At 44.6% G+C, this 24,082-nt stretch overlaps 1 protein-coding gene across 1 annotated transcript in view; it reads left to right on the top strand.

Moving 5' to 3' along the window:
• The first annotated feature begins 1,365 nt into the window (after positions 1-1,365).
• The window catches only part of MXD4 (MAX dimerization protein 4), a 112,192-nt gene continuing 89,475 nt past the window's right edge, over positions 1,366-24,082 (top strand). The window contains exons 1-2 of the mRNA XM_040335300.1: positions 1,366-1,660; positions 7,717-7,816. Coding sequence (XP_040191234.1) covers positions 1,597-1,660; positions 7,717-7,816 — 164 coding nt within the window. The 5' untranslated portion in view covers positions 1,366-1,596. The remainder of the gene's footprint in view (positions 1,661-7,716; positions 7,817-24,082) is intronic.

The following is a 24,082-nucleotide window of genomic DNA, read 5'->3' as shown; positions in this document are numbered from 1 at the left end:
AGCTTTATTGCACTTTGCTATTGCAAACCCCCCAGACCTAGATCTGTCATTAAGGGTCTAGCTTCATTGCACTTTTCGTTTGCAAACCCCAGATATAGAATTATAATGATCCAGCTTTATTGCACTTTGCTATTGCAAACCTCCAAACCTAGATCTGTCATTAAGGGTCTAGCTTCATTGCACTTTTCGTTTGCAAACCCCAGATATAGAATTATAATGATCCAGCTTTATTTCACTTTCTTATGACAAACCCCCCAGATTTAGATATATCGTTAAGGATCTGGCTTTATTGCACGTTTCATTTGCAAACCCCAGATATAGAATTATAATGATCCAGCTTTATTGCACTTTCTTATTGCAAACCCCCAGATCTAGATCTATCGTTAAGGGTCTGTTTTCATTGCACTTTTCTTTTGCAAACCCGAAATATAGAATTATAATGATTCAACTTTATTGCACACCCTCAGATCTATTGTTCAAGGTCTGGCTTTATTGCACTTTTCCTTTGCAACCCCGAGATATAGAATTATAATGATCCAGCTTTATTGCACTTTCTTCTTGCAAACCCCCAGATCTAGATCTATTGTTAAGGGTCTGGCTTTATTGCACTTTTTGTTTGCAAACCCCAGCTATGGAATTATAAAGATCCAGCTTTATTGCACTTTTTTATTGTAAACCCCCCAGATCTAGATCTATTGTTGAAGGTCTGACTTTATTGCACTTTTCATTTGCAAACCCTCCAGATATAGAATTATAATGACCCAACTTTATTGCACTTTATTATTGCAAACCCTCCCAGATCTAGATCCTTTGTTGAAGGTATGGCTTAATTGCACTTTTTCTTTTGCAAACCCCCAAATATAGGATTATAATGATCCAGCTTTTTTGCACTTTGCTATTGCAAACCCCCAGATCTAGATCTACTGTACGTTTTTCTTCAGGCCCAGCTATTTCCCCACACTCCCTAACCAGCCGTGTCCCCTAGGTTTTTTTCCTCTCCTTTTCAACTTTTCTCTTCCTCACAGCAACGTCAAGTTCAACGTCGCCTATTGGCCGCTGTCTCAGCTAGCATCCCCACTGTCACGGGCACTTTACATGACCAATCGGCGCCAAGCACCTACTTAACATGCATAAATCCCTCCAATCGCTCTCCGGGAGGGCGTGGCTCCGCGCGCTGTTGCTAAGCTTCGGCATCTCAATCGTTACCATCCCTTCTCAGTAGTTGATTGGGATCTGTCAACATTCTCTCGGACTCCCCTCCCCCTTTTCGGCGTGCCGCCCCTCCTGGCGTCACGCTCGACTCTGCTATTGGCTAAGGAGAAAACGAAAACCACGCCTCCCCGCCGCCTTCGTTCTTCTATTGGCCCCGACGCACGCCCGTCACTCCCTGTGTCAATCGGAGCTGTGCTGCCGTTTAGATGGACTTAGAAGTCCCTAAAAAGCGTCTGAACTCCTTGTAGTTCGTCCCACTTCGTCTTGTTTTCATTTTTTTTTCTTTTTTTCCCCAGCCGGAAGAGTTTTTATTTTTATCAGTAGAGATAATCTAGTTTTACATTTATATATATTATATATACATCTATTTATATACACTCAACCATGGAGTTGAACTCTCTGTTAATTCTTCTGGAGGCAGCTGAATATTTGGAGAGAAGAGACCGAGGTATTTGATTTGTCAGTGGCTGGGGGGTGCTTGTCTTTTCTGGTGGGGGTGGGGGTGGGGGGTTCTGTTTGGATGGATGGTAGATCATGGGTGGAGGGGGGTCTGTAATGGTGACACTGCAAAGTCATCCTCCACTCACTTCTACTAGATGGGTGTCTGTCTTCAGGACTGTGCACTATGCACCCCCTCAGGGGCTCCCCTATACAGGACTGTGCACTATGCACCCCCTCAGGGGATCCCCTATACAGGACTGTGCACTATGCACCCCCTCAGGGGATCCCCTATACAGGACTGTGCACTATGCACCCCCTCAGGGGATCCCCTATACAGGACTGTGCACTATGCACCCCCTCAGGGGATCCCCTATACAGGACTGTGCACTATGCACCCCCTCAGGGGATCCCCTATACAGGACTGTGCACTATGCACCCCCTCAGGGGATCCCCTATACAGGACTGTGCACTATGCACCCCCTCAGGGGATCCCCTATACAGGACTGTGCACTATGCACCCCCTCAGGGGATCCCCTATACAGGACTGTGCACTATGCACCCCCTCAGGGGCTCCCCTATACAGGACTGTGCACTATGCACCCCCTCAGGGGATCCCCTATACAGAACTGTGCACTATGCACCCCCCAGGGGATCCCCTATACAGGACTGTGCACTATGCACCCCCTCAGGGGATCCCCTATACAGGACTGTGCACTATGCACCCCCTCAGGGGCTCCACTATACAGGACTGTGCACTATGCACCCCCTCAGGGGATCCCCTATACAGGACTGTGCACTATGCACCCCCTCAGGGGATCCCCTTATACAGGACTGTGCACTATGCATGTACTGCAAAAACTATGCCCCCCCCCAGGGGCTCCCCTATACAAGACTGTGCACTATGCACCCCCTCAGGGGATCCCCTATACAGGACTGTGCACTATGCACCCCCTCAGGGGATCCCCTATACAGAACTGTGCACTATGCACCCCCTCAGGGGATCCCCTATACGGGACTGTGCACTATGCACCCCCTCAGGGGCTCCCCTATACAGAACTGTGCACTATGCACCCCCTCAGGGGATCCCCTTATACAGGACTGTGCACTATGCATGTACTGCAAAAACTATGCCCCCCCCCCAGGGGCTCCCCTATACAAGACTGTGCACTATGCACCCCCTCAGGGGATCCCCTATACAGGACTGTGCACTATGCACCCCCTCAGGGGATCCCCTATACAGAACTGTGCACTATGCACCCCCTCAGGGGATCCCCTATACGGGACTGTGCACTATGCACCCCCTCAGGGGCTCCCCTATACAGAACTGTGCACTATGCACCCCCTCAGGGGATCCCCTATACAGAACTGTGCACTATGCACCCCCCTCAGGGAATCCCCTATACAGAACTGTGCACTATGCACCCCCTCAGGGGATCCCCTATACAGAACTGTGCACTATGCACCCCCTCAGGGGATCCCCTATACAGAACTGTGCACTATGCACCCCCTCAGGGGATCCCCTATACAGGACTGTGCACTATGCACCCCCTCAGGGGATCCCCTATACAGAACTGTGCGCTATGCACCCCCTCAGGGGATCCCCTATACAGGACTGTGTACTATGCACCCCCTCAGGGGATCCCCTATACAAGACTGTGCACTATGCACCCCCTCAGGGGATCCCCTATACAGGACTGTGCACTATGCACCCCCTCAGGGGATCCCCTATACAGGACTGTGTACTATGCACCCCCTCAGGGGATCCCCTATACAAGACTGTGCACTATGCACCCCCTCAAGGGATCCCCTATACAGGACTGTGTACTATGCACCCCCTCAGGGGATCCCCTATACAAGACTGTGCACTATGCAACCCCTCAGGGGCTCCACTATAAGGACTGTGTACTATGCACCCCCTCAGGGGATCCCCTATACAAGACTGTGCACTATGCACCCCCTCAGGGGATCCCCTATACAGGACTGTGCACTATGCACCCCCCAGGGGCTCCCCTATACAGGACTGTGCACTATGCACCCCCTCAGGGGATCCCCTATACAGGACTGTGCACTATACACCCCCTTAGGGGATCCCCTATACAGGACTGTGCACTATACACCCCCTCAGGGGATCCCCTATACAGGACTGTGCACTATGCACCCCCTCAGGGGATCCCTTATACAGGACTGTGCACTATGCACCCCCTTAGGGGATCCCCTATACAGGACTGTGCACTATACACCCCCTCAGGGGATCCCCTATACAAGACTGTGCACTATGCACCCCCTCAAGGGATCCCCTATACAGGACTGTGCACTATGCACCCCCTCAGGGGATCCCCTATACAGGACTGTGCACTATGCACCCCCTCAGGGGACCCCCTATACAGGACTGTGCACTATGCACCCCCTCAGGGGCTCCCCTATACAGGGCTGTGTACTATGCACCCCCTCAGGGGCTCCCCTATACAGGGCTGTGTACTATGCACCCCCTCAGGGGATCCCCTATACAGGGCTGTGTACTATGCACCCCCTCAGGGGCTCCACTATAAGGACTGTGCAGGGGCTCCTCTATACAAGACTGTGCACTATGCACCCCCTCAGGGGATCCCCTATACAGGACTGTGCACTATGCACCCCCTCAGGGGATCCCCTATACAGGACTGTGCACTATGCACCCCCTCAGGGGCTCCACTATAAGGACTGTGCACTATGCACTCCCCCAGGGGCTCCCCTATACAATATGTGCACTATGCACCCCCTCAGGGGCTCCCCTATACAGGACTGTGCACTATGCATGTACTGCAAAAACGATGCACCCCCTCAGGGGCTCCCCTATACAAGACTGTGCACTATGCACCCCCTCAGGGGCTCCACTATACAGGACTGTGCACTATGCACCCCCTCAGGGGCTCCCCTATACAGGACTGTGCACTATGCACCCCCTCAGGGGCTCCCCTATACAGGACTGTGCACTATGCACCCCCTCAGGGGCTCCCCTATACAGGACTGTGCATTATGCACCCCATCAGGGGCTCCCCTATACAGGACTGTGCACTATGCATGTACTGCAAAAACGATGCACCCCCTCAGGGGCTCCCCTATACTGACCTGGACCCATGTATCATAGATACACACACACACAGCGCCTTCCCTTTCTCATTGCATGCACCTCCTTTGCCTTGTGCAACCCCCCGATCTAGAATTATCTCGGCTTTATTGCACTTTCCTTGTGCAAACCCCTGATTTAGATCTTTTAAAGACCAGGCTTTACTGCATTTATTTTTTTGCAAACCCCAGATTCAAAATTGTCTTAAATTTCTTTTTGGCTTTATTGCACATTTTACGAATGCAAACCCCAGATCCAGTATAAGCCTTAATGATCCAGCTGTATTGCACTTTCCCAATGCAAACCCAATTATCCTTAAAGATCCAGGTTTATTGCACTTTCCCAATGCAAACACCAGATCTATAATTATCCATAAAGGTCTGGCTTTATTGCACTTTCCCAATGTAATCCCTATATCTAGCATTATCTCCAAGGATCGGGCCTTATAGCACTTTAATATTGCAAACCCCAGATCTAGAGCTTTTGTTAAAGATACAGCTTTATTATGTCTTGCGATAAAGATCCCAATGCAAACCCCAGATCTAAAGTTATCCCTAAAGATCTGGCTTTATTGCACGTTCATAATGCAAACCCCAGATCCAGTATTAGCCTTAAAAATCCGGCTTTACTACACTTTCTCAATGCAAATCCCAGATCCAGAAATATCCTTAAAAATTCATCTTTATTGCATTTTCCCAGTGCAAACCTCCAGATTTAGAATTATGCTTAAAATCCAGATTGATTGCACTTTCTCAATGCTAAAAAAAAAAAAAACAGATCTAGAATTATCTCCAAAGATCGGCCTTTATTGCACTTTAGTATTGTGAACCCCCAAATATAGAGCTTTTGTTAAAGATGTAGATTCTAGATCTGGGTCTGCAAAATCAAAGTGTAATAAAGCCTTATCTTTAACAAAAGATCTAGATCTGGGGGGTGCATAAGTGAAGTGCAATAAAGCCTGATTAACAGAGATATTTCTAGATCGGGGGCTGCAAAATCACTTTCCTATTGCAAACCCCAGATCTATTGTTAAAGATCCGGCTTTATTACATTTTGATTTTGCAGAATGACCTTTGAAGAGCCAGCTTATTTACACGTTCCTATTGCAAATCCTCTTTAAAGATCCAATGTGATTGCACATTTTTACTGAACACCCCCAGATCTATATCAGTTGTTATTTCCTGCGCTTTTGCAGATCCCTGATCCAGAATGATCTCCATAGACCTAGACTTTATTGCACGTTGCTTCTGAAAACCAGTGATCCAGGATTTTAGAGATCCAACTTTATTGCACTTACTTATTGCAAAACACAGATCTAGATCTGCCTTCAAAGATCTGGCTTTATTGCGCTGTGTACACAGCACATCCTAGGCTCAGTTCACAATGATGTAATGCATAATGAGGATCAATAGTTGCAGCCATGTGACCATCATTTTCAAATCCGCAAATAACTGTCAATTTTAGTTTTTTGAAGATAACTTATATTACATATTATGTTATGTTACATGTTATGCTATGTTGTGTTATGTCATTGTATGTCATGTTACATGTTGTGTCATGTTATGTTGTCTTATGTTATGTTACATGTTGTGTTTTGTTACATGTTATGTTGTGTTATGTTACATTTTATGTTATGTTGTCTTATGTTATGTTACATGTTGTGTTTTGTTACATGTTATGTTGTCTTATGTTATGTTATGTTTCATGTTATGCTATGTTGCGTTATGTTGCATGTTATGTTATGTTGTGTTATGCTTTGTTGCGTTATGTTATGTTACATGTTATGTTGTGTTATGTTACAAATTATGTTTCATGTTATGTTGTGTTATGTTATGTTACATGTTATGTTGTGTTATGTTATGTTTCATGTTATGCTATGTTGCATGTTATGCTATGTTGCGTTATGTTATGTTGTGTTATGTTATGTTTCATGTTATGCTATGTTGCGTTATGTTATGTTGCATGTTATGCTATGTTGCGTTATGTTATGTTATGTTGTGTTATGTTATGTTGCATGTTATGCTATGTTGCGTTATGTTATGTTATGTTGTGTTATGTTATGTTGCATGTTATGCTATGTTGCGTTATGTTATTTTACATGTTATGTTATGTTGTGGTATGCTTTGTTGCGTTATGTTACATGTTATGTTGCATGTTATGCTATGTTGCGTTATGTTACATGTTATGTTATGTTGCGTTATGCTTTGTTGCGTTATGTTATGTTGTGTTATGTTATGTTGCGTTATGTTATTTTACATGTTATGTTACGTTGTGGTATGCTTTGTTGCGTTATGTTACATGTTATGTTGCATGTTATGCTATGTTGCGTTATGTTACATGTTATGTTATGTTGCGTTATGCTTTGTTGCGTTATATTATGTTACATGTTATGTTATGTTGTGTTATGTTGCATGTTATGTTATGTTACATGTTATGTTACATAGGAATCCTGCTGCGTGATCCTCATGTGTGTGGACACGTCAGAGATAACCCAGAGACATGTCATGACATTGCATGTACACATCAGATAACCTGCATGTGTGCTGTAGGTGTATGGGCCAGGCAGGATGGAAGATGTTTGCATTGCACATTGGTGCACATGGCACGCTGTAAATCAATACATTTGCACATTCCGAGCTCTTTGGGTAAACACAGCTGATCAAGCATGAAGTATGTGCAGAACCATGTGCTTGGCCCGTGCCGCATTGTAATACGGGGGTGTGCATTGTCTGGTGTATGATGAGATTGTCATATTTGCACACATTGGGGGTCGATGTCACATGCCTGTGTTTGTTTGACTTCTTCTGTCAATCAGAAGGAGTGACATCACCCCTCTGTGTCAGTTCAGGTGGGGGGGAGGGGATCATGCGAGATGTAAACTCATGGCTGGTGTATTTTATACTTCTCTCCTCATCATAATAATCAGACACCCTCTTCTTTCATTTTGTGTTTTGTAGAAGCAGAACATGGCTATGCATCCGTTTTACCTTTTGACAGTGATTACTCCTTGAAGAAAACCAAAGCAGCCTCACTAAATAGAAAATCGCAGAATAACAGGTAACTAGAGAACCCCCCCCCCCTACTTTTTCTCCTGCAGCCCCCCTGACAACTGAGAGATCCTGTGCAATCCATGGGGGAGGTGCTGGGGGCCGTCGCCATTTTTCCCTGCCTGGGCTTGGCTCTGTTTTGATCTCATATAAACACTGCCACGCGTACACCATGCATGCTAGTCCTACTCTCCCCTGTTGCTCGCTCTCACACATACAGGCAGAATGCATTCCTGCTCTCTATTTACACACATACACACTTGTTTCCTGCGCTTGATCACAACCATACAATTCCCCCCCCCCACCTCCTGTACTTGTTGTACACAATCTTTGCTGTCCTCTCCCAACTGATCTCACAGATAACTTGTTCCACAGTCCCCTTACACGCCTTATGTACAGCTACCTAAAATACAACGCTTGGCTAAGTGTATGGAAGTGTGCACGGCGTGGATTGCAACATGCAAATCGTCCTTCCTGTTTGTGTGTTTATTATTGGTCTTTGTTTAACCCCTTTTTTGCTGTTCGTTTCTTTGTTGATATGTCTTTTGTATGGTGTGTTCGTTTTCGTTACTTTGCAAAGTGTATATCAATTGGCTGTCAATTTGGGTGAAAATGTTTATGTTTGTATCCTGTACACGTTTTACATTGTTGCATTTTAACGCACGCGATATAAGACGGCTGTTAGGTTGATCCACTTCAAATCCCATAATGGAAAAATGCATGTCAACATGCGCCAATAACACAAAACAATCGCATATTGATGCATGATAAAAAAGCGCATTAGTTGCAACAGCCTAAAGCACATTTGTCTAACTTTCCATTATAAAAATAAAGGGGTGATGCAGTATTGTGACTAGGGCTGCAACTAACGATTATTTTCATAATCGATTAGTTGGCCGATTATTGTTTCGATTAATCGAATAATCGGTTAATAACCTTAAAAAAAAAAAAATTTGCTGCGATTTGCATTTTTGATTTTTTTTGGCCAATTTGTTGTTGGGCTGATTAGAAAACACAAATTGCCACAAAAATGTTTTTCTGCAGCTTCTCTATTGGAGTATATTGAACCAAAAAAACAAAAAATAGCACTGTTTTGCGTTTAAAGTCCTTGCCCTTTACAAATACACAGCAGCTATAAAAATCATGGATGTGTAACCATGTAAATGAACTGTAGTGTGCTTCTGCAAAAAGCACAGAGGTGTGACACAGGCCTGAGATGTTTAGTAACATAATGGGGTTAAAAAAACTAAAATTGGTACAAAAATAGCAAATAATTAGCTTTTTTGTACTATAAAGGGCTATTTTTTTAAACTTTTTTAACCCCATTATATTACTGGCTGATTAATCGATTATGAAAATGGTAATCGATTAATTTCATAATCGATTAGTTGTCGATTAATCGATTAGTTGTTTCGGCCCTAATTGTGACCCATGTGTGGCAGTGCGGATGTGGTCAGAAACCTTGCAGCAAATTCATGGGAGCCATGCCACATTTACATTGTTAGTACCAAATGCCTGCAACAAATACATGTTGTTCTTATTTGCGACACTTTTGCTGCATGACACAAATTCACAAAGAAATAACGCCGTATCTGTGATAAGGAAAGTGAAGACTTCTTCCATGTTGGATTAAATTGTGCTACACTTTTAATTATTGTACAATATAACAAGTTGCATCATTTTTCACATCACTGTGAGACAGACTTCTGAGCGTCTCTTTGGGGTTTATTTACTAAGCCCCACATCGGTGCGATTTGACATGTCAAAACGGTGGCATTTGCCGGTAATGGCACCATCCTAATCGGTGCAATCCCGCATCTGCAGTAGTTTCTGTACTACTTTTTGCGAAACCTGCACATGTCTCTGTAATCGCGGCCGAAATCAAAACTGCCAGCGGGAGTGAAATCGTGCGAGTTTAGCTGAACTCGCATGGCTTCACTCCCGCTGCCCTGTGTGAACCTGGGCTAAAAAATGGAGAGTGCAAAATCTGGTGCAGCTGTGCATGGCAGCCAATCAGCTTCTAACTTCAGCGTGTTCAATTGAGCTTTGACAAAAAACTTAGAAGTTGATTGGTTTCTAAGCTGCACCAGATTTTGAACACTCCAGTCTTAGTAAATCAACCCCCATTGTGTCTATTCCCATTTCAGCGCCACAATTCAGAGCATTCTATACAGGTGTTTATGCTTCCAAAAGAGACAGGTGTCCTGTGCAGCTGTGGCCAGCAGACTGTTAGACCCCTTTCACACGGGGCGGATCATAAATGATCCGCCTCCGTGTGTCCGTAAGCTCAGCGGGGATCGCTCCGTAAAATCCCCGCTGAGCCGTCCGCTGACAGGGCGGTCCCCGCACACTGTGCAGGGACCGCCCTGTCTTTTCTCCGCTCTCCCCTATGGGGGGATCGGAACGTGTTCATCCGATCCGCAGACGGAAGAAAAAATAGGGTTTTCTTCCGTCCGCAAAATCGGATCTTTGCGGAGGCGGGTGATTACAGATGTCAGCGGATGTTCATCCGCTGACACCCGCAATCACATAGGGACCAATGTATGTCCCTTTTTCATCCGCAAACGGATGGATGAAAAAGCGAACATACGGTCCGCACATGTGAAAGGGGCCTTAGAAATCAATGATAGGCTGATAGGCGCAGCGTCTGCATAGATCTTCAGCAAACCAGCAGACTGTTAGAAATCAATGATAGGCTGATAGATGCAGCGTCTGTACAGTGGGTGGAAAAAAAAAACTGACAGCTCTGGTCAGAGCCCATGTACTAACAATCGTGTTAGTACAGCAATCTCCCCTGCTGTTCTATTGTGTTCTGACAGGGGCTGTTGACTGAGAACCCTGATCGCGAATCGGTCGGCTGATAGTTCTCCAGCATGCTCGTCAGACATAAGCCGGATGAATGGTCTGCTTCTGTTGGACTGGCTGCCATACACACGGCCGAATGTCAGCTGGTTTTTATTGAACCGGCTAATGTCGTCCTGGCATACTGCCCATGTGTACTACATGACGCAGCACCTGTACCTAATTTCTGCATCCAGCAGACTGTTAATTATCAATGACAGGCTGACAGGCGCAGCGTCTGCACAGATCTTCCTGCATCCAGCAGATTGTTAAAAGTCAATGACAAGCTGACAGGTGCAGCGTCTGTACGGGTCTTCTTGCATCCAGCAAATTGCCAAAAGTCACTGACAGGCTGACAAACGCAGTGGCTGTACAGATCTTCCTGCACATCCGAGCAATTACATACACGTAGGGAAGGATATATGGCCCTGTGCGCAGGAGGATGGTCCAGGACCATGTACGGTTGTATGTTGCGTGGACGTGGGGAAAGAGCCGCAGCGGCTGTACAGAACACCTGTCACTCCCGGGTGCATAAACATACAGTATGCACCCTCTATGCCCGTGTGAATGAGCCCTTACATTAATTTTGATGCATTGCCAATGTATAATAACAAACCTTGGTTATTGGTTGTTAACTCTATCCACTCAAAACACGTGTTAGTAACGCATGCGGATGCACAAATGAAACGCATGTTTATGCATGACAACGCACCTACCTAACGCTACAAAAAATAGGCACCTTTAAGCACCTGCATAGCTCTAAAAGGGTCCTTAATAATCTACCCTCATTTGAGGAAGCGATGGACAGAATTCAGACCTGTGTGCTGTAATGCTACTACAATCTACCGTCACAATGTCTTTAATTAAATCCACGTCACAACTCGCTCATATTGGCCGAATAAGCCTGCAGTGTTTTTCTAAGCTGCTAAGGAATTGTGATCCTATCATATTATTACTATTTATTTTTTTCTCATGTCAAGTTGCGTTGCTGCGGTCACAATCTGGTTACATTTGGTAAATCTGAATTTTAGTAAGATGTTGCTTTTCATTTTAAAAAGCCATTAGGAGCCTAACAAAGACTTTTACTGCAGGGAGACATATTTTTTTTATTTCTTTTTTTATTTCTCTCTTTCTTTTTTTACTCCTTACTATATAATAGATGCGGACTGCATTCTTAATATATATATATATATATATATATATATATATATATATATATATATATATATATATAGTGTGTATTTACAGTATGTGTATATATTTATTTATATATTATATTTTATATATATACAGTGTGTATATATAGTATGTGTATATATTTATATGTATATATACAGTATGTATATACACTGTGTGTATATGTTTATATACATATATTATGTGTATATATACAGTGTGTGGATGTATTTATTTTGATATATATATATATATATATATATATATATATATATATATATATATATATTGTTTGTATATACAGTGTGTGTGTGTGTGTGTGTGTGTGTGTATATATATATATATATATATATATATATATATATATATATTATATTTATATATACTGCGTGTATTTACAGTGTGTGTATATATAATATGTACATATACAGTGTGTGTGTATTGTGTGTATATATATATAAAATATATTACCGGTATATATAAAATATCTGTTAGTTTGGCATTGGTGTTGTCTGACTGAAGACAATAGCTTTGTACTTTTCTGCTCATAATATGGCGATTCCTGTTCGACATTCAGTTATATGGCTTATTTTGTTTGCATCTTTACTTGTGCTGCCTTTATAATAAAAAGCCTTTTTGTGGGACTAGTGCTTGTTAAAGTGAGATAGAATTATAAGGGTGGTACTGTATATTGCTTTTCTATACAAGGAGCTGGAGTATACAGGTATATATTCTTTATATCAGAGGGCACATCACTTTATCTGGTGCCATGCCGATGTACAGAACAGGTGTATGTTTATCCCTTTCATGCATAAGCCTATTTATGACATTTGGTGTTTACAAGTTAAAATCCATATTTTTTGATAGAAAATTACTTGGAACCCCCAAACATTATATATATTTTTTTAGCAGAGAATCTAGAGAATAAAATGTCGATTGTTGAAATATTTTATGTCTCACGGTATTTGTGCGGCGGTGTTTGAAACGCAACTTTTTGGGAAAAATTTACTTTCATGAATTTAAAAAAATGAAAAAGTAAACTTAGCCTAATTTTTTTACATAATGTGAAAGATGATGTTAAGCCGAGTAAATAGATACCAAGCATGTCACGCTTTATAATTGCACGCACTCGTGGAATGGCGACAAATTATGGTAACTAAAAATCTCCATAGGCGACGTTTTAAACTTTTTTTTACAGTTACCAGGTTAGAGTTACAGAGGAGGTCTAGTGCTAGAATTATTGCTCTCACTCTGACAATCGCGGCGATACCTCACATGTGTGATTTGAACACCGTTTTCATATGCAAGCGCGACTTCCGTATGCGTCTTCTTTGTTGCGCAAGCTCGCAGGGAGGGGGGCGCTTTAAATTTTTAATTTTTAATTATTATTATTCATTTATTTTTATAATATTAAATATTTTTTTTACATTTTGATCACTTGTATTGCTGTCACAAGGAATGTAAACATCCCTTGTGACAGTAATAGGTGGTGACAGGTACTCTTTATGGAGGGATCGGGGTCTAAAAGACCCCCGATCCCTCATTTGCACTTCAAAGTATTCAGATCGCCGAAAACAGCGATTCTGAATACTGTGTACTTTTTTAAATGCACAATTGGCAGCCGAGAAACCCGGAAGTGACGTCATGACGTCACTTCCGTGTTTCCATTGCGAAGACTGAATCAAAGCCTTTTACAGCTTAGTTTCAGTCTGCGCCTGGACACTGGAGGCGCCGGACGGAGGATCGGGTCTCGCGTTGGGACGGGAGGCCTGGTCAGAGCGGCGAGAGGTGGCGGGAGGGGGGGGATGTCCCCTCCCGCTCCTCCGGCATAACAACCAAGCAACTTTTAGCCGCATCGGTTGTTATGTCTGAATAGCCAATCGCCGGCTCTAAACAACGGTACCGGGATGATGCCTGCAGCTGCAGGCATCATCCCGGTATAACCCCCGAAAGCCGAGGACGCATATATGCGTACGCTTGGCGTGAAAGGGTTAAATTTGTTCAGATGCAATTGACTCTCAGAGAGGAATTTACTAAAACTGGAGAGTGAAAAATGTGGTGCAGCTCTGCATAGTAACCAATAAGCTTCCAGGTTTTTTTTCAAAGGATAATTGATGAACAAGCAGAAGTTAGGAGCTGATTGGTTACTATGGGCAGCTGCACCTGATTCTGAGTGCTCTAGTTTTTGTAAATCTGGCCCTCAGTGTTTCTCTGGGTCAGGTTTCTGGGCACCACGTTTCTAAGCACAATTGAAAGCCTTTATTCATACAATTTTCTTGGCCTCAACCTTCCCAATTGGTCAGACTTGGTACCAGTATGTAGAATGTTATACGTAGGCAGTTTATACACAGTGGTGGAGATGTAACAAAACTGGAGCACTCAGAATCTGGTGCAGCTGTGCATGGTAGCCAATCAGCTTCCTAACTTTAGTTTGTTCAATTAAAGAAGAACTATGGGCTAAACTTTTTATTTTTATTTTGGATAGAGTATAGGATGTGTTATAACCCGTCAGATTTTTGTTTCGCCATCTCTGTCCCATTGCAGAGATTTCCCTTCACTTCCTGTCCCATAAGCAAACAGGAAGTCAGAGGAAATCCCTGCAAATTAAGGGAATTTCTCGGGTACCCACAGGTCACCAGAACTAGTGTCCCCATTGGAGCATTTCTCCTCTATTACTTTTCTGGGGACGACCCAAAATTTGGGATTTTCTTTTACTTTCACTTTCAATGATAATGGTAAACAGGACAATCTCCATAACGGGGGCACAGACAGTAATAAAAACTGACAGGCGTTCTAATCCCTTTCCACTCTATCCAAAACTAAAAAAAAGTTTTGCCTTTATTTATACTTTAAGCTTTGGCGATAAAACCTGGAAGCTGATTGGTTTCTATGCAGAGCTGCAACAGATTTTTCACTCTCCGGTATTAGTAAATTAACCCCACAGAGTTGGGCCATTTTAGGCATCTGGTCCGTGGTCAGTGTAAGTAGAAAATTACCCAACATTAGTGTCCCATCATTGGTTTTAATAGTAGGAATAGTGCTCGATTGTTATCAATGAGAAGAATAGTGCCCCATTGATGGTGTCAGTAAGGGGGTGGTGCTCCATCATTGGTGTTAGTTGGTTGAAGAGTGCCCCAAGGGCCAGACAAAGAAAAGCAAAGGGCCACATCCAGCCCTCTGGCTGCAGTTTGGAGACCACTGATGTAGACCAAAGTAGACACCCTCATAACAGGAGTTGGAGCAGAACAGATAGTTTCAGGATGTTCTGTCCAACGCTTCTATTAGGCTCCGTACACACGACCGAGTTTCTCGGCAGAATTCAGCCAGAAACTCGATCGGAGCCGCATTCTGCCGAGAAACCCGGTCGCGTGTACACTTTCGGCCGAGGAAACCGACGAGGATCTCGTCGGGCCAAATAGAGAACATGTTCTCTATTTCCTCGTTAGTCAATGAGGAAATTTGGCTCGCCGAGATCCTCGGCGGCTTCACAAGGAACTCGACGAGGAAAACGATGTGTTTTGCTCGTCGAGTTTCTCGGACGTGTGTACGGGGCCTGAGAGGAACAAAGATGACTGCAGTCGAAAGTGTTGAATTTGTTTATATATATTTTATGGTTCAATAAATTTGTATTGCTTTTTGCAATAACAAGATGTAGAATGGTACAGAAAACAAAGGTACTGAAATGAATAAGTTGTACATGTAAGGCCCCTTTCACACATGCGGACCGTATGTCCGCTTTTTCAACCATCCGTTTACGGATGAAAAAGGGACATACATTGATCCCTATGAGATCGCAGGTGTCAGCGGATGAATATCCGCTGACACCCGATCTGATCCGTGTCCGCAATCCTCCGATTCTGCAGATGGAGGAAAACCCTATTTTTCCATCCGTCTGCGGATCGGGTGAACATGGACAGACGGTCCGTGTTCATCCGATCCCCCCATAATAAAGGAGAGGGGAGATCTGACAGGGCGGTCCCTGCACAGCGTGCGGGGACTGCCCTGTCATCTGCCGGCTCAGTGGGGATCAGAGGAGCGATCCCTGCTGAGCAAGCAGAGGTTCACGGGGCGGATCATCGCGGATCCGTCCCGTGTGAAAGGGCCCTAAAGGTATAGTCCAGCATCAGTTTAAACTACAACGTGCAAGATGGAGATACAAATAAACTGCAAATAGGCAGTGACTCAAGAAACAAGATCTCAACATGGGTAGTAGTCAGGCAGTGGGAATTATAGGGTAAGGAAGAAGAAAACAGCAAGTAAAAGAATGAGAGGAGGACCAGGGAAGAGGGAAGAAGTGGAAGGGTTGTGTTATGTACTGGAACGTACCTTGTAGCCAGAGCCTAGTGTGCAGGAAGAGGCCTCTCTTACAGCCCCGGCTCTGGAGCTGCTGGAATTGGGACAGCAAGCTCGGGAGCACGGCGAGGTAGGAGTGCCTGGTGATGATAGCAGTTCGGCACGGTTGGTGGTCCTTCGGGACGGTGGTTGCAGGAGACAGCGTCTCTGGAGCTGGCACAGGCACTGGATAGCAGGAGCTGGTGAAGCAAACCGGGTAAGCAGATAATCAGGTGGGTTAAGCAAGCGTAGTCAGATTCAGGCACAGGGTCTGGTAACGGTGGGCAGGAGAGCAGAGCGGAGTCAGAGCAAGCCAGGGGTCGGAGGGGAGAGGGTGGGATGGTCAGACGGAGCCGGGTCGGTTTGAGGTAACAGGTTACAACAGGTTTCACTGATACAACGCTGCAGATCAGACAGCAAAGTGTCACTGCAGCTGCTAGCTTTTTAAAGGCTGAGTGGCGCCAATCGCGCATTAACGAGCACGCGCGCGTTCCCGCCGTCGTGCACGTGTAGTAGGCGAATGCGCGCGCAGATGCGCGCATTTGGCACATATCCGTGTGCATGTGAGGCGCGCCTGCGCACATGAATAGGTGACTGGTTTTGATTCCGACCATTAGTATGTGTGCGCATGCGTGCACGCCGGAGCCTATTGGCAGGTCCCTGACAGGTTGATAGTTTAGGCCAGGGGTCTCCAAACATTCTAAACAAAGGGCCGGTTTATTGTCCTTCAGACTCTTGGAGGGCCGGACTTTGGCCAGTGGGAGTAGAAATTTTCCTGGCATCAGTGGAACTAAACATCTGGTATTAGGGGGAGGAATGGTGCCCCATTGCTGGTATCATAGGGAGGAATAGTGCTCTATTAGTTCTGTCAGTGGGAGAAATGGTGCTCCATTGTCGGTGTCAGATGGCAGAAAAGTGTCTCGTAGTCTCATTTCAGTGGGAGGGATGGTGCCCCAAGGGCCGGATAAAGGCACGCAAAGGGCCGCAGTTTGGAGACCACTGGTCTAGGCCACCTACAAGCCAAACAGACTACAATGCATTCCAGCTGGAAGAATTTTTTTTACTACGTGTACCACACGGCTGAATATTTTCACATTGTAGCATCGTTTGTATGATCCGAGATTGAGCTTCGGCTATGTAAAAAACATGGGCTTGTTTTCAGTTGGGTTCAGTGACACAATAAAATTGCATTTGCTTATAAAAGTCTGCCATATGGCTATGCCATGTTTCTCTTTCAAAAGTTTAATAAATAGATTCAAAATCTAAGTCCGTGATTCACTCAAAACGCTGGGTAGATCTCCTCAATGTCAGGATTTATTACTGCTGAATCAGCAGACAACCATGGGGGATTGTACAGAATTTTCAGCCTGTTTTTTTACCCAGTAGTTACTTTTGCAGTGGTCAGGCTATTCATACAAAGGTATGTGAATTAAAAAAATTGCACTTATTAATTCCATACACTTGACCTCATCTCATCTTACTGGATACTCATCTTAGGCCTCGTACACACGACCGAGTTTCTCTGCAAAAACCGGCAAGAAACTTGCTGGGAGATATTTTTTTGCCGAGGAAACCGGTCGTGTGTACATTTTCGTCAAGGAAACTGACGAGAAACTTGACGAGCCAAAAAGTGAGCATGTTCTCTATTTCCTTGACGGGAATGGAGAAAATTGGCTTGTTGAGTTCCTCGACAGCCTAACAAGGAACTCGACGAGGAAAACGATGTGTTTCGCCCGTGGAGTTCCTTGGTCGTGTGTACGAGGCTTCAGGCCTCGTACACACGACCAGTTTCCTCGGCAGAATCCAGCAAGAAACTTGGTGGGAGAGCTTTTTTGCCGAGGAAACTGGTCTTTTGTACATTTTCATCGAGGAAACTGTCAAGGAACTCGACGAGCCAAAAAGAGAGCAAGTTCTCTATTTCCTCGACGGGAGTCTCAAATTGGCTCGTCGAGTTCCTCGTCGGGCTGGTTTCCGACGAGAAACTAGAGTAAAAGTAGCATTTGTAATGGAGATAACACATTTTTAAAGCTGTAACAGACTGAAAAGTGCAAATCGTCTCTTACCAAACTTTTATTTAACACGCAAACACATAAGATTAGCAAAAGCAGCCCCAAGAGTTGTGCAAGTGGAATCAAACTTCCCTTGCCGTTGTATGTGTTGTACATCACCGCGTTTGAGAACGAGGAGATTTTGTCTGTTACGTGTGTACGCAAAGCAAGCTTGTCGAGTTCCTCGACAAGCCTAACAAGGAACTCGTCGAGGAAAACGATGTGTCTCGCCCGACGAGTTCCTCGCTCGTGTGCACGAGGCCTTACTGGATACTTTTTTGTAAATAAGGACCAGTGTGTGAAAACAATGTTGTTCTTCTGACTTTGAACTTTCCTAAATGGAAGAGGTGGAACCGTCCCCTATAAAAATTAGGGGATGCAAATAATGCCAGCGGGTTTTTGGCTGAATATTATTATCTACTATTTCTGTACTAGGTGCTCAGAAGTGATAGGTGGGTATCAGTACCACTAGTGCCCCTTTTCTAGTGCCTGTATGTACACCAACCCTTAGTGCTCAGATATAAGGGAATTGTCAGGCCACTGTGTTGAAATCAGCCTACTTGAGTGACTTTCTGCAGGGCAAAATGTTATTATCTTTTTTTATTATTATGATAGCCCCTACTTCAGCAAAAAGTCCACCATGTGGGCTTGGTAGACCAAGCAACCATGAGTCTTATGACTGACACATATCCTTTACAAGCTTAAAATAATCATGGCGCTAGTAAAATATACTTGTTCTGTTCTGTCTTTCCCTGACCCTCCTTTCTATACTTGTCCTGTGAAATGTCTTCCCCTGGAATTCCTTTCCATACTTGTTCTGTAAGATGTCTCTCCCTGGTCCTCCTTTCCATACTTGTTCTGAGAGATGTCTCTCCCTGGTCCTCCTTTCCATACTTGTTCTGAGAGATGTCTCTCCCTGGTCCTCCTTTCCATACTTGTTCTGTGAGATGTCTCTCCCTGGCCCTCCTTTCCATACTTGTTTTGTGAAATGTCTTCCCCTGGCATTCCTTTCCATACTTTTTCTGTGAGATGTCCTTCCCTGGTCCTCCTTTCTATACTTGTTCTGTGAGATGTCCCTCCCTGGCCCTCCTTTCCATACTTGTTCTGAGAGATGTCTCTCCCTGGTCCTCCTTTCCATACTTGTTCTGAGAGATGTCTCTCCCTGGTCCTCCTTTCCATACTTGTTCTGTGAGATGTCTCTCACTGGCCCTTCTTTTCCATACTTGTTCTGTGAGATGTCTCTCTCTGACCCTCTTTTCTATTCTTGTTCTGTGAGATGTCTCTCCCTGGCCCTCCTTTCCATACTTGTTCTGTGAGATCTCTCTCCCTCCTTTCCATACTTGTTCTGTGAGATGTCTCTCCCTGGCCCTCCTTTCCATACTTGTTCTGTGAGATGTCTCTCCCTGGCCCTCCTTTCCATACTTGTTTTGTGAGATGTCTCTCCCTGACCCTCTTTTCTATACTTGTTCTGTGTGATATCTTTCCCTGGTTCTCTTTTCTATACTTGTTCTGTGAAATGTCTTTCCCTGGTTCTCCTTTTTAGGTGGCTGGTAAAAAAGAGGAGTTGGTCAGACAGAAACTGCAGTTGGAAATTGGATTTATGTACATTGTAAATGCTGTATTACATTGTGTTCATACTCACTCAGTCACTATGGGATTTGTTTTCTGTATTTTGCAAAACACCTGAGTGATCCTGCTGCTCTCTATCTCCCTCTCCTGTTCAAGTCCCCAATGCAGATAGAGATTTTGCAGAACAGTGTTGGCAGTTCTGCACATGCTCAGTTTTCAGTGAGTTTCTATGCTGAGCATTTCCTCCCTATCACATTTGAGCAACTCTCCCTTATGTGTCTTTTCATTGCTATCACATTTGAGCAACCCATGTGACTATAGAGTCACACATGTGGGCGTATACACAGTGGTGAATGACTGCCCACTCCCTCCGTCCTCCTTCATGCCCACTAACCAGCTTAACACAACAGGGGTTTGATATTACATGTAGATTGATGGAGGCCTCACCTCCCTTTTATTCTAAGACACAGGCTGGAGGGGGGCGTGACACATCCCGAGACTGGCAGAAATCCACCCACACCATGTTATTGCCAAAAAAATCACAAAAATTAGTTTTCAAATATACATTTGTATGACAATTTAAAACAGTTTGTTAATATTAATTATTTATCTTTATTCAGTATTCCAAAGGCTATTGTTCTTTTATTTTTTAACCATGTGACCAGCAGCAGAGGACTAGAAGCTCCTCCTGCCACTGTTTCCCTGCAGACAGACTGGAAAAGATCTGAGTCATGTGACAGCTGTATATCAATTAGGAAAAAGGTACTTAGATGTTTTTATGTTTTTAAATTAAAATACAGAAATAGAAGGGACAATGTAAATCAAACAGTGTGTGTTTTGAATAAGGTGACCAGATTTTTAAAATGAAAACCGGGGACACATTTTTTTTTTTTACTAGTAATGTCGGCAATCAGTGACTTAATGCCCATTGCCACCGCCGCCCGCCTCACAGCCTGTCAAGTCTTACTCTCCGGGCCCCGGCTACTACTGGGTGGGGAGTGGAGGAAGATCACTCCGCCAGGGAAGGCAAGGAGATTAGCAGGCAGGCGGCTGGCCGGGACTTGAGCCAAGGCAGAAGAACATGCGAGCGGAGCTGAATGGGCATGCACCCGAAACTGAAATATTCCCTCTCCGCTCTGTCTAGCACATGATCATCAGAAAGGGCCACAGATAATGGAGAAGAATACACCCCCCTGAGCTAGTAGGAGTAGTGGAGTGGGGTTGTGTAATCCAGATTTTTTTTTTTTTATTCTGCACTAAATGTCTTTGAAATTGCCCCAGCCCTTGTTTAAAGCGGAGCTCCACCCTAAAGTGGAACTCCCGCTGATCGGAACCCTCCCCCCTCCGGTGTCACATTTGACACCTTTCAGAGGGGTGTAGATACCTGTCTAAAGACAGGTATTTGCACCCACTTCCGGCCACAGTCTGCGGGAAGACTGCGGGCAGGACGTCACCTCCCGTCCTCCCCCCCGTTGTGCTCTGGGAACACTCGGCTCCCAGAGCACAGCGGGAGCCAATCAGCAGGCGCAGCGCAACTCGCGCATGCGCCATAGGGAACCGGGTAGTGAAGCCAGAGTGCTTTACTTCCTGGTTCCCTCACCGAGGATGGCGGGGGGGCAGCAGAATGACGAGAGATCGCTCGTCCTCTGCTGCGGACGGCGCTGGGCTCCAGGACAGGTAAGTGTGCCGATATTAAAAGTCAGCAGCTGCAGTATTTGTAGCTACTGACTTTTATTTTTATTTTTTTTCAGCGGACATCCTCTTTAAATCCAATCCGGGGACAGACTTGGTCCGGGGACAATGTCCTCAATCCGGGTACTGGCCCGGAAACCGGGGATGTCTGGTCACCTTAAAGCGGGGGTTCACCCTAAAAAAAAATTTTGTCTACCATGCCATCCAGCATACTAGCGTGAGCTACAGTATGCCTTTACTTTTTATTTTTTAGCTGTACTCACAGTTTAATCCGTTAGTTAAGTTTCAGACTCCCCGCGGGGAGTAGGCGTTCCTATGCAGAGTGTAACATGATTGACGGTCGGCTATGGCGCGTCACGCCTCCCGAAAATAGCCGAAGTAGGACTTGGCTCTTCACGGCGCCTGCGCAGTCAGCTCCTAGCCTGTGCGCAGGCGCCGTATAGCGCTGTGAAGAGCCGAGTCCTACTCCGGCTATTTTCGGGAAGTGTGACCCGCCATAGCCGGCCGTCAATCATGTTCCCCTCTTCATAGGAACGCCTATTCCCCGCGGGGAGTCTGAAACGTAACTAACGGATTAAACTGTGAGTACAGCCCAAAAAAATAAAATAAAGACATACTGTAGCTCACGCTAGTATGCTGAATGGCATGGTAGAAAGTTGTATTTTAGGGTGAACCCCCGCTTTAATTTAGTATAACTTTAAGTGGCAGGTAGAGGCAACTGTACATCACAGAACAGGAAGGAGTGCAGTTGCCCTCTGCAAGTACAATTGCTCCAGAGCTTAGTAAATGAGGTAAAGCTTCACTTTGCAAAGAATACCCAATCACATGCAGGGAAAACAGCTCACAGAACACGATGTAGTAGTGTATTAGACACTGTTCTGTTTTAGTAATGTCTACATCTTTCAAAAAAAGCAGAAGTCTTTTAGGTCAGTTTGTTTTTGGCATTTCATGTCCTTATGTGACTCTGAGGTCACAAGGGAGGGCAGACATCTACCGCCCAGGTGGTGGTGAAAACACGCACACACCACAGTCTGTCTTTGCTGTCATAAAACTGTTGCAAGAAAATTAAAACCATTTGTTCAAACCAGTGCAAAGGCAAGTGATGGTGTTCCTCCATAGAAAACATCGCTTTCATTTTCTAGAGTGCTTTATAAAAAGGACTGCTAACATCAACATCAATAACTATACAGGGAGTGCAGAATTATTAGGCAAATGAGTATTTTGACCACATCATCCTCTTTATGCATGTTGTCTTACTCCAAGCTGTATAGGCTCGAAAGCCTACTACCAATTAAGCATATTAGGTGATGTGCATCTCTGTAATGAGAAGGTGTGTGGTCTAATGACATCAACACCCTATATCAGGTGTGCATAATTATTAGTCAACTTCCTTTCCTTTGGCAAAATGGGTCAAAAGAAGGACTTGACAGGCTCAGAAAAGTCAAAAATAGTGAGATATCTTGCAGAGGGATGCAGCACTCTTAAAATTGCAAAGCTTCTGAAGCGTGATCATCGAACAATCGAGCGTTTCATTCAAAATAGTCAACAGGGTCGCAAGAAGCGTGTGGAAAAACAAAGGCGCAAAATAACTGCCCAAGAACTGAGAAAAGATGCCACTTGCCACCAGTTTGGCCATATTTCAGAGCTGCAACATCACTGTAGTGCCCAAAAGCACAAGGTGTGCAATACTCAGAGACATGGCCAAGGTAAGAAAGGCTGAAAGACGACCACCACTGAACAAGACACACAAGCTGAAACGTCAAGACTGGGCCAAGAAATATCTCAAGAATGATTTTTCTAAGGTTTTATGGACTGCTGAAATGAGAGTGAGTCTTGATGGGCCAGATGGATGGGCCCGTGGCTGGATTGGTAAAGGGCAGAGAGCTCCAGTCCGACTCAGACGCCAGCAAGGGGGAGGTGGAGTACTGGTTTGGGCTGGTATCATCAAAGATGAGCTTGTGGGGCCTTTTCGGGTTGAGGATGGAGTCAAGCTCAACTCCCAGTCCTACTGCCAGTTTCTGGAAGACACCTTCTTCAAGCAGTGGTACAGGAAGAAGTCTGCATCCTTCAAGAAAAACATGATTTTCATGCAGGACAATGCTCCATCACACGCGTCCAAGTACTCCACAGCGTGGCTGGCAAGAAAGGGTATAAAAGAAGAAAAACTAATGACATGGCCTCCTTGTTCACCTGATCTGAACCCCATTGAGAACCTGTGGTCCATCATCAAATGTGAGATTTACAAGGAGGGAAAACAGTACACCTCTCTGAACAGTGTCTGGGAGGCTGTGGTTGCTGCTGCACGCAATGTTGATGGTGAACAGATCAAAACACTGACAGAATCCATGGATGGCAGGCTTTTGAGTGTCCATGCAAAGAAAGGTGGCTATATTGGTCACTGATTTGTTTTTGTTTTGTTTTTGAATGTCAGAAATGTATATTTGTGAATGTTGAGATGTTATATTGGTTTCACTGGTAAAAATAAATAATTGAAATGGGTAAATATTTTTTTTTTGTTAAGTTGCCTAATAATTATGCACAGTAATAGTCACCTGCACACACAGATATCCCCCGAAAATAGCTAAAACTAAAAACAAACTAAAAACTACTTCCAAAAA

Source organism: Rana temporaria, chromosome 1 (assembly GCF_905171775.1).
Source record: "Rana temporaria chromosome 1, aRanTem1.1, whole genome shotgun sequence".
NCBI lineage: Eukaryota > Metazoa > Chordata > Amphibia > Anura > Ranidae > Rana > Rana temporaria.
This window is presented reverse-complemented; position numbering and strand designations above follow the sequence as displayed.